At 31.2% G+C, this 16877-nt stretch overlaps 1 protein-coding gene across 3 annotated transcripts; it reads left to right on the top strand.

The window, feature by feature from the left end:
- Positions 1 to 335: 335 nt before the first annotated feature.
- LOC139486068 (nocturnin-like) lies at positions 336 to 11958 on the top strand. Of its 3 annotated transcripts, none has more exons than XR_011655468.1 (4): positions 336 to 414; positions 4567 to 4723; positions 5887 to 7034; positions 9970 to 11958. XR_011655468.1 is itself a non-coding variant. In XM_071270761.1 (3 exons), exons 2-3 carry the CDS (start codon positions 4570 to 4572, stop codon positions 6714 to 6716), a joined length of 984 nt encoding a protein of 327 aa, XP_071126862.1. In that variant the 5' UTR covers positions 338 to 414; positions 4567 to 4569; the 3' UTR covers positions 6717 to 7206. The 3 variants fall into 3 exon arrangements, 1 of the variants encoding a protein (XP_071126862.1); XR_011655469.1 differs by lacking the exon at positions 336 to 414 and adding an exon at positions 3953 to 4093; XM_071270761.1 differs by lacking the exon at positions 9970 to 11958 and having other exon boundaries at positions 338 to 414; positions 5887 to 7206.
- The last annotated feature ends 4919 nt before the right edge of the window (positions 11959 to 16877 follow it).

Here is a 16877-nt window from a genome sequence, read left to right as displayed (position 1 = left end):
CTTTACAAAGCCAACAATTAGTTATTTCAGAGACATATAGGTTACTCTAGTAGATAACCAAGGTGTCTCTATACAAATCCAGTTACTTTAACATCATAGTGATGAAGCCTGTGACTGAGTTCTTTAAAATTCTCAATTAAGTTCCGTTTTTCAATTAAGGAATGTGTGCTCTCAACAAACACTATAGTACAAAGAAATGATGTCTTAAGTCCTAATTTACTTCACTTTAACTTACTTGTATACAAGAGGATCTCACGAGTGTACATATTTTAATGGTGCATTTTTTTTTCTATTTCCGAAAATGTGTCTTATCTATCCCGTCATTTATCTCAATTGTGAAGTTTTAGTGCAACTTTAACTCTTCCGGTTAGATTTTTTCTCGGTCAAACAAAAGTGGATAATATCCTGCTATAGGTAAATTTTCTATTTCTTTATTTAAATATTTGTAAATAACAAAACATTTGACTTTTATTTATTTTTTTATAAACTTGAAAAGTGACCAGGTGACGTGAAATGTACATGTATGTAGACTGCTGTAGGAAACCTGATTGATGGTTAACACTTTTTCCCCCTTTTTAAATTTTTTTATATAACTTTTTTAAAAGGCTTAATATTATAATTAATACGTTGAGGAAGGTGTTACCAAGAAGTACGAAGTCCGTATATGAATTACTGTTTTGATACTGATTTTGGCAAAATTAAAACCACAGACTAAAATGATTTTGTTTATGTACATGTATATTATAATTTTTAAATCTTAAAAATTATTAACTTTAATATAAGGGGGTCTCATTGGGGGTTTGGATCCCAGATCCTGCTTACTGTTTTGTCAGATTCCTGTATCCCGCTTACACTATGTACGTAAGCAATTCTAATTTTTTTTTTTTATAATTTCCCGTGTCCCGCTAGACTTCATTTCCCGTTTTCACGGCACAATAATTTGACATTCACCTGTCACACTTACAAAAAATCATCAATCCTGTGTGATGTTTACACCCCACATTAGTTTGAATACATTACAAATTGTGACATCTAAAACCTACGAAATACAATCACTGAAAAGAACCAGCAGCATTAATACGTTGTATATACATGTAAATGTACATGTGTACAATGTACCTTTCACATTTGATATCACAACTGGGCCTACTTCGATTCGTCCACTTCAGGTTAGTAGAGTCTATCGAGTTTACTCGACTGACAACCGAACCCTCTGAGTTTGACCTTTTGAACCTACCCGAGTTAACTCGACATCAACCCTGGGTCGGGGCAGGTTTAGTCGAGTTTCAAGATGGCGTCAAGTAGTTGCAACAAATAAAAGTGATACAAATAAACTGGTATTTGACAAAATACAGCCGAAGAATAAGGCTGACAAGGGGAATTTATTATTGCATGTATTTCGGAATCAGCCAATATTGTTCATGTGTATATTTGGCAAATCACTTCAACTTTATTTGAGTGTCACTGATGAGCCTTTTGTAGACAAAACGCGCGTCTGGCGTTAATATTAAATTTTATCCCTCGTATCTATGATGAGTTTATTAATAACAGCTGTCTGTGGTTAGAAATAAAATAGAAATTAATTTTTTTTCTTTGAACAATTTTCAATTTTTTTTAACTCACTAACAAACTATTTTTCAAAAGCAAACAGGATCAGGACTTTTCTTTGTGAAACACTATGTAATTTTTTTATTTTAATGCTCAGCAAAAAAAAACAATTTTTTCACCTCCATTATAATAGTCAACTCGATGGAAGAGTTTTGATTTCTATTCGGTTGCGCACATGTGCATTAGCACTGACCTTTCAACTAGAGTTAACCCGAGTTGGACGAATCGAAGTAGGCCCTGGGGGCTGGACAATAATTAAATCTTCTACAAATTGCCCCAAATATATAGTGCTATAGTGGTCTAGAATCTGAATCTGAATATGTACGTTGCAGGGCCAGTACATGTATATGGCATCAATGGCAACTGGAGAGAGGTGCTCTATCAAAAACTTTCAGTACTTTCAAGACGTCATTAGTCCAAATAATTATGACGTCTTGAAAGGCTTTTATATTTTTTTCTTTGACGCCTTACATCGCAGGAAAGCATCAAAGCAAAAATTTAAAATAGCCTTCCAAGACGTCATAATTATTTGGACTAAATCGTCATAGGGTAGTATAGAAATTATTTATTTTCCATGGCATAAGTACATGTACTTAATCTTGATTCCAGTATGACTGAGGGACAGTCATCATCTTATTAGATTTTAATTTCCCAAAAGTGCACAATGAGAGAGAACCTACGACCTTTGATATGAAAACTACTTGTACCACTTAGCCAGCTAGGCCTTAGTATGAGCAGGAGGTCTGTCTGTTTGTTTGATAATGTAAATTGGAAATGATCATTGATATCATATTCCTTTGTGTGAGGTTGATACTAAGATTATATATCCAACTGAAAGAAGTATATCTACTGAAGATGAGATCTGAGGTTGATATATCCTCGTATTGACCTCCTTCAAAGGCTATGATTTTTACATTGATATTAAAGCAGAAAAACAATGATGTGTTGTTATGATTGTATCACACATGCCTAAAATTAAATATTGTTTGTTTCCCCAATCCTGACCGACCCTGCAAAAATGGTCAGACTCAAAACTAACTACTTTATTAGGACCTTCAAAGAGGGGAATACATTTTGCATGTATGTATGCTTTGCAGTTTTAAGATTAGCAGGATTATTGAATTAAATTCATAACCTTATAAAGCATTTAAAGTACAAATGAAGTAGTGAAATTATTTTCTAATTACTAATATACATTGTACTGATACATTTCAATTTTATCTATGTACATTCATTATGTCATGATAATATTGAATGTGGTGAAAACAATTCAAAAATTTGTCAAAATTCCTTCCTTCCTCTACCATTGTATGTCTACTTTAGATAAGCCCACACAGTATACATGTATATACATGCACACTTTGAAATATAAAATATACTTCTTTGTCAATTGATAAAGTACATTGTAACTGGTGTACTATACTAATACAATCTGTCTTGCTCTGTTATTGAAAGCCTCAAATTTATGACTGTGATATTGTTATGAAGAACAGCAATAGAACTACCATTTCTCATTGTCCCCAGTTAGAAATAAAGTGAGTCTGTCTTTCAGTTCTGTCTTGTTAGAGCTCTCATGTGCAAAAATGATGGGTACAATTCTTACCAGATTTTTATCAAATTTTTATGAGAGGTTTTATTAAAAATGTAGCAATATCTGGTACAAGTTTAAAAATCAGTACTGATTAACTATTTTTAAAACAGATATGCCCCTTGAAAATATTACTTATGGAAAATTTCATTTTACTTTTGAAACTTATTAGTCCAGACAGATTAGTCCTAAGGACTCATGTACTGCCTTAGTGAAAGTTCTGAGTACTTTTAAATGATCCGGAATTCCGGATCCTCTTTACTTATTCTTTGATGAGAAAATATCTTTTCTTTTCTTTTTTAAAGACTTGTTGCTTGGCTATGAATTCTTGAAAAAAAACAATGAAAAAGGGGTTAAAGCTTTTATTGCATATTTAATATTTTTAATTAAATCTATGGACACAGATGAAAATATCAAAATCCTCCCCAATGCAATCTGCTTACTGGTATTGTTTGTTTAAGTTATTTTTGGATTTGCAGGTCCAGGAAATGAATTACCTATATACATGATAGATGAAAATATCTAAATCCTCCCCAATGCAATCTGCTTACTGGTGTTGTTTTTTTTAAAGTTATTTTTAGATGCAGGTCCAGGAAATGAATTACCTATACACATGATATATAAACCTACATGTATAAATAAATTTACCTGGAAATAAATTAAATGTCATTATAAATTGGTACATATTTTAATTCAATTTCTATCATATCTATAAGGAATAGGAAGAAATTACAAGGAAATGTTATCTTAGTAGCTAGGAGGAAATGAAACCATTATTAATTTGATCGTCTAGAATTAAACTAGATTGTGATCTCATTATTTGTGTATTAGACTGATAGATAGATAAATGTACATGTACATTTCTTTCAAATAATATACAGTTTACATTTACTATTTGTAAGTATTGTTATTTTAAGTAAAATGTAAGATATTAAAAGCCATCAGTTAGTAATTAAATATAATTAAAAGCTATATGAAGAAGAAAAGGAATTAGTTTATCTTGTTTATGTGCAAATATAGCAGAAAAAAATATTATGTTTGCTTTGATGAGAAATCCTCCCCTTCAACTCCTGTCTCTCCTTCATCTGAAATAATGAGGGATGGGCTCCTTCCAAAATGATTATATATTTCCCTGAATGTTTGAAATTTTGTGTGCTTTAATCCCTTTCGAAAATTGTGATATACTCGCTGTGTTGAAGACCCATTGGCGGTTTTGGGCTGTTTTCTACTCTTTGGTCGGTTTGTTGTTTCTTTGAAACGTTCGCCAATTCCATTCTTCATTTTATAAACATGCATGTTATTATAACCATAGACATTGATAGAATAAAAACTTTTTTTTTTCATCATATTTTCTTTCACTTTTTTTTTAGAAAATGGCATCAAGCAAGTTGTTCCTGGATACAATTTCCCAAATAGAGGAGAAAAAACTACCTCCAAGACTGAAGAGGGAATTCTTTATCTGTGATGATAATGACAAGAATGCTGGACCAGTAATTAGAGTAATGCAGTGGAACATCTTAGCCCAAGGTTTGTGTTGATAAAAGGGAAAAGGCTAAGCTTTACATAAGTTAAGAGGCAATATAAACATCTCAAAACAAAAGATCTTTTGGAATACATTTTATGATATTTTCTAGGGATGTCAACCAGTACTTGAATACTGAGTATCTCTTAGTAGTACTGAATATGGAATACCAAAAGGATACTATTAGATGTCCTGTTAGAATGTTGGTTACTGCTTAAAAATAATACTTTTATTAAGAGCGCCTCCTGGGAAATTAAATATTAATCAAAATGAAAGAATTTTAAGAGAGTTTTCACAATGTCATGGCCAACAATAAGTAAAAGTGAAATAGGTATAATGTTTTTGTTTTCATTATGTAGATGTTTTTCTAAGTGTGTACTCGGGCATCCCTCAGTAAATCCAACGAGTATTCAATAAGTAAATCTTAACTGAGTTGACATCCCTAATATTTTTTTAATTTTTGCATTAGATTAAGAGATAATGATATCCAGTCGAACCTCCTTGTTGCGAAATAATTGGGATGATTTTAATTATTGTGTCAACATTCAATATAGTGAATTTTTAGAGTAAGGACTTTTACCTTTTGGCATATTTGACTTAAACTAAAGTCATTAGCTATAGCTAACAAGAGAAATTGTAGAAGCTGAAATAATCAAGTCAAGATTACATTTAAATTGCAATGACCAATAACATCAGTCTACTTATAAGAGTTATTGCCCCTGAAAAGGCAATGAGGAATTTTTTTTTTACATTTCTTTTTGTATTACTATAACTTAAATTTTTTGGCCTAAGCTTTGTCTATTCTTTAAGGCCACAATTAAAAATATTTTGGTTTGCCCAAACCCTACCCAAAGGTTGAGACAGTGGGTATGTAGGTAGGCATTTTCTTTTTTTTTCAAAAAAAAGAAATTGAAGTATCGTGTGTTTATTAGTCTTCATGCCTATCTGATTAAAAAAAAAAATTTCAAATCAGGACAATAAAAGAATTTGAGAAGGTAGCTTTTTTCTGGGTAGGTAGGGTTTGGGCAAACAAACCTATTCTTTTTTATGGCCTAATTTATTTTGTTTGGTCCTTTATTTCTGTATCTTTTTGCCTTTTATTCTCTATTCCATAAATCCAAACCCTCATTCCTTTTGATTTCAAAGTTTATTGTTTTTTTCTTTTCAGCTCTTTGTCATGGAAGTGATAATTTTATTCTGTGTCCTAAAGAAGCTTTACATTGGGAAACCAGAAATTTACGAGTTATTGAAGAACTTTTACAATACAGCCCACAAATACTGTGTCTACAGGAAGTGGATAAATTTGAATTCGTCAAAGAAAATCTCGGCAAAGTAGGTTACGATGGTATTTTCTTTCCCAAACCTGATTCTCCGTGTTTAGACTTTAGACATCACACTGGCCCTGATGGATGCGCTATTTTTTATGCCACTGATAAAGTAAAACTGATCTCACAAAAATGCATCGTGTTAGAAGATGATGGTTTTGAAACAAATCAAGTCTGTGTTATTTGTACATTTGGTATCATTGGAAATGATCATACTCCAAGTTTTACAGTTGCAGTCACTCATCTTAAGGCGAAGTCAGGGTTTGAAGAGCTTCGTTTTAGTCAGGGATCTTATTTACTTCGCTACTTAGAAAATATGGTTGAAAGTGGTCCAGTTATAGTGTGTGGCGATTTCAATGCTGATCCCAAAGAGAAAGTTTATGCAGCTTTCAAAGCTTCTGTGTTAGGTCTGCAAAGTTCATATACATATCTTTCCAAAACGAAATCAGAGCCAGATTACACCACATGGAAATTCCGTGGATCGAGGAGAAGTCCGGGCGGACGTGAAGAATCCTGCAAGACAATTGACTATATTTGGCACTCCAAACATTTCCATCCAAAAGGTATCCTGGAAATTCCGACAGGAGAAGATCTAGGGGAGAATAAGCTTCCATCATTGGTGTTTCCGTCTGATCATTTGTCTCTCGTCTGTGATCTACAGCTTACCAGTTGATATTGTTGAAATTATAGGTTCTTTGGAATAAAGTAGATGTGATCAAAATTAAATGTACCATAAAGTCCCTCCTTGATACCAGTAGCTTATTCTATCTTTATATTAGTTAGTAGTTGATCACAAGAGTTATTTAATTAATTTATTTATTCTAATGTTTGGTAGACCCCCATCTTATACTTTCTGTAATCCTTAAGAAAAAAATAGTATAAAAAAATTGTATAGGTTTTTAAACCATAACACATTTGCTAATTTCACTTATTTTTAACAATTACTATTGACACACAAACCCAAGTTGTCAGTCAACTCTTTAAAGGAGTTGTTGCTCTTTATTTATATTTCTACCATTTTTACATTTTGGAGAAAAACAACAAAATAAATAGGTAAACAGAGATAAAATTTGTCCATCAGATCCTTATAGATTTTTTTCTTTAAAACATCAAATAATGTTTTCAATGTATTGCCTGGGGAAACATTAATTTTCAAAAATAAAGTTAAAGACCAAACAGCCTATTGTTTATGCGCATCAGCTAACGCAACTTGGTACATAAAAGCTCTATGACGTTGTTTCTAGCAATGAAAAAAACGTCAAATTATAACGTCCAATTTCGCGTTTTTCACGGATTCTAACATGGTGTACGCTACGTAGGTACGCTACGTCTCCCAAGAAAAGAGGAACTATTATGCGTCGCGCTACTTTAACATCCTGTGGAGATTTAACACAAATGGACACATAAGATACTACACTATATTTAACCTTCGTTCTAATAAAAATAATAAAATATAAATTTTGATCTCGACTTTTTGCATTTGCGCCGTTCTGCATTAACTTTTTTTTTATTCGTTCACATGCGTAGATTTTGTCTTATATTTGCGTCGATCTGCATTTCATTTTTTTTCTTCCTCACTTGCGTAGATTTTGTCTTTGGTTTGCGCCGATTGTGTACAGGTAAGGTGAAAGGGTTTTTTTTGCCCGATTTATGGGCATTATGTTTTCTGGTCTGTGCGTCCGTTCGTTCGTCCGTCCGTCTGTCCCGCTTCATGTTAAAGTTTTTGGTTGCAGTTTTTGGTCAAGGTAGTTTTTGACGAAGTTGAAGTCATATCAACTTAAAACTTAGTAAACATGTTCCTTATGCAATGATCCTTCTAATTTTAGTGTCAATTTTTCAAAAATTAAAAAAAATGAGTATTCACAAGGTTAGGCCCATAATCAAATATTCCTAAAAGTTTTGACATACTGGTAACATGTGCATGTAACTGATGTCTGGATGATTCTCGTAAAATAATATCCGATCTTGCAATGAAGTTAAAATTTATTTATACTGCTTATTTGACAAAATCTTATAGTAAAAATAAAATAAAATGACAACAAAGGGTCATTTTTGTTTGTCATTTGTTTCATTTCAAATTGTCTTAAGGAGAAATGATAAACATATTGTCTAATCTCACTGAAGCTTACAGCTAATTTTCTAATGTATGTAGATCAACACTTTGGTTTGCCTGCTTGCTTTGTTTGTATATTCTGTATAATTATATTTTGATAACGTCCAATTCAATTAAATAGCATGTATACAGGTTTACATACCTATATATAAAGATGTCAATCTTAATAACAGAGCTTGAGTAAACATTTATTAAGGAAGCCAACCAAAGTTTCACCCTACATGCACTAGGAATTTAGCTGTAAGGCAAAAAGTATTAATAAAACTAATACTCAGCGAATGTGAATGTGAATTAAAATCAAAATTTTCGGTGTTTAAAACTAAATTGTTGTAAGTTTAACTTATGACAAAAACAATTGCTCCAAGAATAATATCTTAAATAGAATCGCTCCCTTTCATTTAGCTACAACTGTGACCGGAAAGATTGAAAACAAATTTCGATTTTCAATGCCGGCAACAACCTTTTCTTTGATTTAATTTCCAAAATGAGCAATTCAGATTTATTATATTTTATCCTGTTGGAGAAATCTTACTTTGTAGTTTTCAACGGAAAATTATTTCTAAATTAATTTTTGAATCAAAAACTTTTTGTAATTTATATTTACTGTCTCGTTTATTGAAAATACATGAGGTAGTAATAAAAGGATTGTATTTTAAGATAGATGTATAACGTTTTGGAATCAAAAATTTCATTCATATATTATACCTATAATTTTTATTTCCTAATATCTTAATTATTCTAAAATAATAAATTCACAAACTCGATGCAATAATTTCTAAACGTTCGTCCTAGGTCGGCAAAAATAATGGTATAAAGAACTCCGTCCATGCTTTTGTATGTCCGTCTTTCAACAGTACCGAATGAGTTCGTTACAGCAATCTTCTGAAATTGACGCGAAAAAGAAACAAGCACATCTAGTCTGGTATAGTCAAATACTCTGTAAGTTAACCAGTGCCATCTTTCATTTCTTTTTTTATTTTCAATCATTTTGCTTATGTGGGACAGAGGACAAAGACATACTTTCCTAACAAAAGCGGCGTGAAAGGTTATCTTAAACAATTTTCCATTCCGACGGATGGTGTTTCTGAAGGTTAATATTGTGCGGCAACATCGTAAGATCTGATACTGACACATGCATTTAATCTCTTGTATTACCGGATAATAAAGTAGGTGAATATAGTTGTCATTCTTGGAAATTTAAATGTAGGTTTCAAACGTCCAATTAATTGCAATTTTTTTTTTAAATAGTGCGCCAGCAAGGAAAGTTTGTACTATGACGTCAGATGCAATGTTCTGAAGAAAGACAACTCTTTTCTTCAAAATGAACGAGAAAAAAACATGAAAATTACTTATAACTTTTTTGAAAGGTCGGTGACATACGCTTTTTATTGCTTTATTTTGAAGAGTACACATGGCACTTTCCTTCTTGAAATTATTATGAAGAAATCACTGGTAGATATTTTTTAATACTGGAAACGTTTTTCATTTTTACGTTTTATTTTTGGCGGGAATGAAATAAATCATATTTTTAAAGATCAAAACAATACGAGTCTAAAACTCTTGAACCTGTATTTGATAGATACAAATCTACTGTTTAACGTGAAACAAGAATTATGCTTGTAGGCTTGATATAAAGTATTTTTTGGAGAGTTTATATAACAAGCACATATTATGTTAATATTCGGGAAAACACGAAACTGAGGTTGCTATAGCGACAAAACTAAGTCGGTGACCCCCGATTTTTTTCATCATATTTTGTTCCTCAAATCGTGAAATACCTTCACACAAAATTTTAAGGAAAAATCACTGGTAGAAATGAATAGGCTGTTTGGTCTTTAAAAGATTGTAACATTATTATCGTCTCACATGTACCAAAATTTTTCCTCTTGAGTTTTTAGCATTTATACAAGTATATGAGAAGGGTAATTTTAAGGAAATGTTTTTCATTATTTTAGATGTACAGATCACTACTTTTGTATATTAAAATTGTAATTATGTCACAAATACTGCCTGTTTGATGTCCAAATCCATATTATCATATATATATATTTTAAAATAAAAGGGTATAATTACAATTTTCCTTTAAAGTCCAGTATTGTAGGACTTTTGTCCTAAAATAAAACTATTAAAGTATTTTGAATACACACGTGTTATAAATCACTAGCTGTGGTGTTGAGTGAAACAGGGTGATTTCTAGTGATTTTGAGTGATTTATGAATAAGCAGAGAGAAATTGGTTTAAAAAGAACCACTAGAAAAGTAAATATTAACATATTCACCTTGTTAGACAGAAAACTAAAGAATCTGGAAAGAAACTAAGTGTGGATTAGATACAATAGTGCAATATATTATTTATTGATATTACAAACTTCTACAGACACAGAGGGAAATACTTTTATTTGTATGTGTGTGTGTGTGTTACACATATTAACTGCCTAAATGATATTTTCAATTTTTTAAAAGAGGAAAAAAGATCTGTTTACACCATTTTATATCAATGAAATTTGTTTTTATATTGACAATGATACATCAACAGTTTGAGTACCATCCACTTTATTATAAAGATATCTGTATTTGTTATATATCAAAAGTAATTTAAAATTTATGACAGCAAATTAGTAATAGGATTTTTTTTTTTTGAAAATAAAATTTAAAAAGGAGTTGCTAGACCTGCCACCAAATTGTAATGATTATGAAAGAGTTGTTAACTATTACAGAAAATGTTGTTAAAGGGAAAGGGGTTGTGTTTGTTGTTTTGAACCCCTTTGCAACCTTTGTTTTTCATTCATTTTTCCAAATGTTTGCATACTAATTATTTCATTCGTAGTTTAAAAAGTCAGAGCATATAAAAATTCAAAGATTTTCTTTTTTCATATAAGAATATGCCAGTTTTTCAAATACCTATTAAAAAAAAACCACACAGACTTATGTTTTTCTGTAATTTGACTCAAAATAATTTGATACTCAAAATAATTTGATTATTTTCCACATTCTCTATTGAAAAAATATTTCAGCATTAAAACCTAGTCATTCTGGGGTACACTTTGAAAGCAAGAGTACAGTAAGGTGTGCTAACATATTGGTGAAGAGGGTGATGCCAGATTTCTCATACCATTTCAAGGCCGATACTTGTAAGAAATATTTCATCCAATTCCTTATACGAGGGTCGCAATGGTGTACCTTCATATCGAATAATGGTTAAAAAGCTTGACGTTAACAGTAATTTTTGGTACATGACGATAAACTACACTTTCTGTAAGACCATAAAAAATAGACTGATTTTTGACAAATTATGTGAATATTTTTCTAAAAGTAATAGTAAAGATCTTTATTTAAGACCTCGCCTCAATCAGGAGAAGGAAATTTGAGGAATCACGTTAAAATTACAACTAATTTGATGCTACTGCTTGCCGAAAAATTACTGTTTGACGCCTAATGGTAAAGGGTATTGATACCTTCTTGTACGTAATTAACCAAAATTTATTGTCCTTCAATTTGTTATTACTATAACAAACATTTTATTGCTTTTTTAATCATATAGTTTGGATATATAGTACAATATACATGATACATGTAAGTTTTGGTAATTTTGACTAGGTACCCTCTTAGGAACCTCATATTTAGAACACTTATATCACTGTCAGCTTTATTGTTTTTATTTATGTAAAATAGTTGTTGACTTTGTTGTTTATTGTTTTTGTATAGATGGTTTTTATTTTTATTAACCTGTGAATGATTTTAATACTGTATATATTCATTTTATATACTATTAAATAAAATTGAATAACTTTTTCAACAAAAAATGAGTTAGAGTTATCTCCCTTTGTATGCTTAAGTCAAACAATTATCAACAGAAATAAATAGAATTGAGAATGGAAATGGGGAATATGTTAAAGAGACAACAATTCGACCAAAGAGCACAAACATTCACCATTTTACAAACATATAATTTGAAGTTTAAATTTTACGCTTTTTCTATTTTCTTTTTGCATGACATATAACCAACAGTGAGGCAATAATGTCAGAAAGTAATAGTTGTAGATTGTACCAGCTTATGTTTTTGGGTTAAGACTGAATGACATATAACCAACAGGGAGGCAATAATCTGATAATGTCAGAAAGTAATAGTTGTAGATTGTACCAACTTCAGTTTTTGGCAACTCTATGTTGCTGATTTGATACCTAAATCTTCAAAGGTTTATCACTACCTTTGAGATACTCAAATAGTCATCAAAGGTACTAGGATTATAATTTAGTACTCCAGACGCGCGTTTCGTCTACATTAGACTCATCGGTGTCCCTCATATCAAAACATTTATAAAGCCAAACAAGTACAAAGTTGAAGAGCGTTGAGGATCCAAAATTCCAAAAAGTTGTGCCAAATACGGCTAAGGTACTCTCAAATATCGTGCTTGATGAAAATATTCTATACATTCTATCTGAATATTTCCAGAAATTTATCAATGAAATATATGCTTATATATCAATGCCACAAAATGATGTTATATAAAAAGAAGATGTGGTATGATTGCCAATGAGACAACTATCCACAAAAGACACAGACATTAACAACTATAGGTCACCGTACGGCCTTCAACAATGAGCAAAGCCCATATCGCATAGTCAGCTATAAAAGGCCCGATAAGACAATGTAAAACAATTCAAACGAGAAAACTACCGGCCTTATTTATGTAAAAAAAATGAATACTTGTCTAGAAAATGACATACTTTTTGCAAGGTGCAGGAATCTAATATCAGTTCTAGAAATCTCAATGATGTCATTGTTAAAGTCGTCTTTAGAAATTGGAGTTATCTTCCATTGTCTAGAATTGGTGAATTAACTACACAACCAATACTTTATACATTGCAATATTTAATTTTACTTTCCTCTGATAAATTAAAGCAATCTTTACTCTTCAGTGCTTACAAGCACATTTGATTGCTTTTTGTTAGAAATGTGAAATGTTTGGCTTACCCTGCCTAAAGTGGAAAATAACAAAACTTTACATATTCTGAAAATAATGTGGAAGATAAATACAGGCTATAAGGTATTCTCCACCTATTATGTTGGTCATGAAACTTTAATGATTTCCCTACTGAAAGAAGAGGGTATAATTGTGTTCGTCTATTTGTCTGTGTGTACTTCTTGTCAATCTGTCCCCTTCAAAAAATATGATCATGGTTAAAATGCAAATCAGGATGTCCGAATTTTGTATCAAGCATGCTCTACTATGTCATGCATTTTCTTATCCATATTAAAAATAAAAAACTGCGATATCATTGCCAATAAGATAACTCTCCACTAAGGACCAAATAACTATAGGTTACTCTACGACCTTCAACAGTACTTCCATTGCTCACCACTTCTTAGTACCAAATACTTTTGGGGGTATTTCATCTATGATTAGTTGAAACATATTTATTAATAGTGGATTGGGAAACGAGTTATTTCAACTAACAATGTATATTAATCCCTTTTCACTTTGCGGATGCGAGTGCTGCCTTCTAGCAATCTACAAGAGTGTCGTTCACGTTCAAGAGATGTGACTCTCTCTAAACACGGGTCACTCATTTATAGTCCCCTTCGGACGATCCACCATTGTTTCACCCCACATATAATCTATGATTAAAAGCTCAGAGTTCAACTTTTTAAAATGTTCAAGTGTTAACGTCTACATTGAATATGCATGTGTATGATAGGTACAGAGACATGAGGTTGTGAAAGAAATGGAAAAATAAAAGTAAAGTAAAATAAAAGGTACATTTAAAAAGTGAAGAAGTGTAGCAATTGATATTAAAAACTATGAGTTAAAAAAAACTGAAAACTCTGTGGAAAAAACAGAAAACAAGATGGCATCAACTGTTTACAAACACATGGTATTGATTCAAAAACATGTGGTGCCAACCCTCACCCATTGAAAAAAGTAAAATCACAAAAATACTGAATGAAGAGGAAAATTCAAAACAGAAAGTACCTAATCAAATGGCAAAATAAAAATCTCAAACACACCAAACGATGATGGATAACAACTGTCATATTCCTGACTTAGTACAGGCATTTTCTTATGTAGCAAATGGTTAATTGAACCTGGTTTTATAGCTAATTCAATCACTCACTTGTGTGACAGACTGACAGTGGCATCAAATTCCATAATATTGACAAGGATGCTTGAACAAAACAAACATACATACATAATAGGTAAAAATGTCAAAAATATAGCAGTCAATATTGTGTAATAATCTTAAATCACTAAAAATACAGACATTTGAAATTATGGTTGATAGGTAACGAATATGGTTTTAAAGGAATATTTTAGCAGAAACATTTCAGTACGAAGAGTGGCAGAAGTGATAATTTTATGCAAAACCAAAATCTTGTTTGAACAAAATCCAGCTGCATTTAAGACATCACAAATACATCACTAATGATGCATTTGGTGCAGATCTTCTGCAACTGACAAAATTAGACATTTCAACATGTTTTTATCAAATTTTCACATTATGATTATCGTAATTTCAAATTTTTACGGCAAAAATAATGAGTGAGTGAATGAAACAACTTTCGGGCCCTTTTCTATATTTACCTACATTACGAACACTCTAAGCCATATATTTGAAAGACAAGGATGTATAAGTATGGAACTGACTAGTATAGAGTCACAGAAAACTAGCATTGATGATTTATGCTCCTTTTCTTCATTTATTATTAGTCTACTCTTTTTGTGACCTTGGTGATATTGGCAATCTGAAGTAGTTTATCAACATTGATCTTTACTGTGGTGAAAGTGGCGTTAAACATCAACAAACAGTCATATCAACCAACCACTTATCTTATTCCATATTTGATTATTGCAAAATTCAATTTACATATAACTTTGTCAGATCAAAAATGTGCGATCTTCAATGACATTATGTAAGAATTGGAGATTCTCCCAAAGTTTTATTGAAAAGTGTACACTCTTAAGAACTGTTTAGATATAATAGTAGAACGAAATGCCTTATTTTAGTTTCCAGTTGTGATAAAATTTTCAATCATAGTTTCGTTTCCTGGGACTGTCATATACTACAATTGAGCTTTTGAACTAATTGATACCAAATGGTAGAATTGAAGTTATGATATCTCTATTCAAAATATTTTGTCAAGTGCACGAAGATATATTTTGTGACATTTATAAAACCACTGTATTTTTCTTTTTCCATTTCTTAAAAAAAAAACACAGATCCGCCATACTTTGGTTGTTGTCAAAGGAGGGACAAAAGATACCAGGGGGACAGTCAAACTCATTAAACGAAAATAAACTGACAACGCCATGGCTAAAAATGAATAAAAGACAAACAGACAAACAATAGTACACATGACACAACATATAAAACTCAAGAATAAGCAACACGAACCCCATCAAAAACTGGAGATGATCTCAGATGCTCCCGAAGGGTAAGCAGATCTTGCTCCTACGGGGCGCCGAATGGGACTCTTGTGGTTTTGTACAAAATTCAATTCTGTCATAACAAAATCATTTTTGTCTTACAAAACTATGTGCTACAGACTTGTTTTGTGAGAACTTCAATTTTGTGTTGACAAAATTCATTTGTGTAGACAAAATTCATTTTTGTCATGACAAAATTCATTTTTGTAGACAAAATTCATATTTGTCATGACAAAAGTCAATTTTGTCTAAAAGGTATGCAAATATAAACATATTTGCATACAAAATTGACTTTTGTTACCTGATATGGAAATTAAATCACAAAAGTCAATTGTGTGAAACAAAATTGACTTTTGTGAGACAAAATTAACTTTTGTGAGACAAAATTGACTTTTGTGAGACAAAATAGACTTTTGTGAGACAAAATTCAATTTTGTCAATTTTGTTGAGACAAAAGTCAATTTTGTTAATTTTGTTGAGACAAAAGTCAATTCCGTCAATTTTGTTGAGACAAAAATCAATTTTGTTGAGACAAAAGTCAATTTTGTTAATTTTGTTGAGACAAAAGTCAATTTTGTTAATTTTGTTGAGACAAAAGTCAATTTTGTCAATTTTGTTGAGACAAAAGTCAATTTTGTGACGACAAAATTCATTTTTGTAACAACAAAATTGACTTTTATGAGACAAAATTGACTTTCGTGAGACAAAATTGACTTTCGTGAGACAAAAATCAATTTTGTTGAGACAAAATTCAATTTTGTCAATTTTGTTGAGACAAAAGTCAATTTTGTCTCACAAAAGTCAATTTTGTCAATTTTGTTGAGACAAAAGTCAATTTTGTCAATTTTGTTGACACAAAATTCAATTTTGTCAATTTTGTTGAGACAAAAGTCAATTTTGTCAATTTTGTTGAGACAAAATTCATTTTTGTCAATTTTGTGTAACAAAAGTCGATTTTGTATGCAAATTAGTTTACAGAAACCAAACTAAACTAATTTGAATACAAAATTGACTTTTGTCGCCCAATTTTCAAATTAGGTAACAAAATTCAAGTCTGTGTAACAAAAATGAATTTTGTCATGACAAAAGTGACTTTTGTCCGCTGATAGATAATTTTGTATGACAAAATTTTAAATTTGTAGTATGATACAAATTTTGTTAAACTGAACTTATTTTTGTTGAACAAAAGTCACTTTTGTCCGTACAAAATTGAATTTTGAGTACAAAACCACAAGAGTCCCATTCGGCGCCCCGTAGCTCCACATGTGGCAACCGTGTCAAGATGATCTCTGCTT

Source organism: Mytilus edulis, chromosome 8, assembly GCF_963676685.1.
Source record: "Mytilus edulis chromosome 8, xbMytEdul2.2, whole genome shotgun sequence".
Lineage (NCBI taxonomy): Eukaryota > Metazoa > Mollusca > Bivalvia > Mytilida > Mytilidae > Mytilus > Mytilus edulis.
Note: the sequence above shows the minus strand (reverse complement) of the source record. Positions and strands in the feature narration are given on the sequence as shown.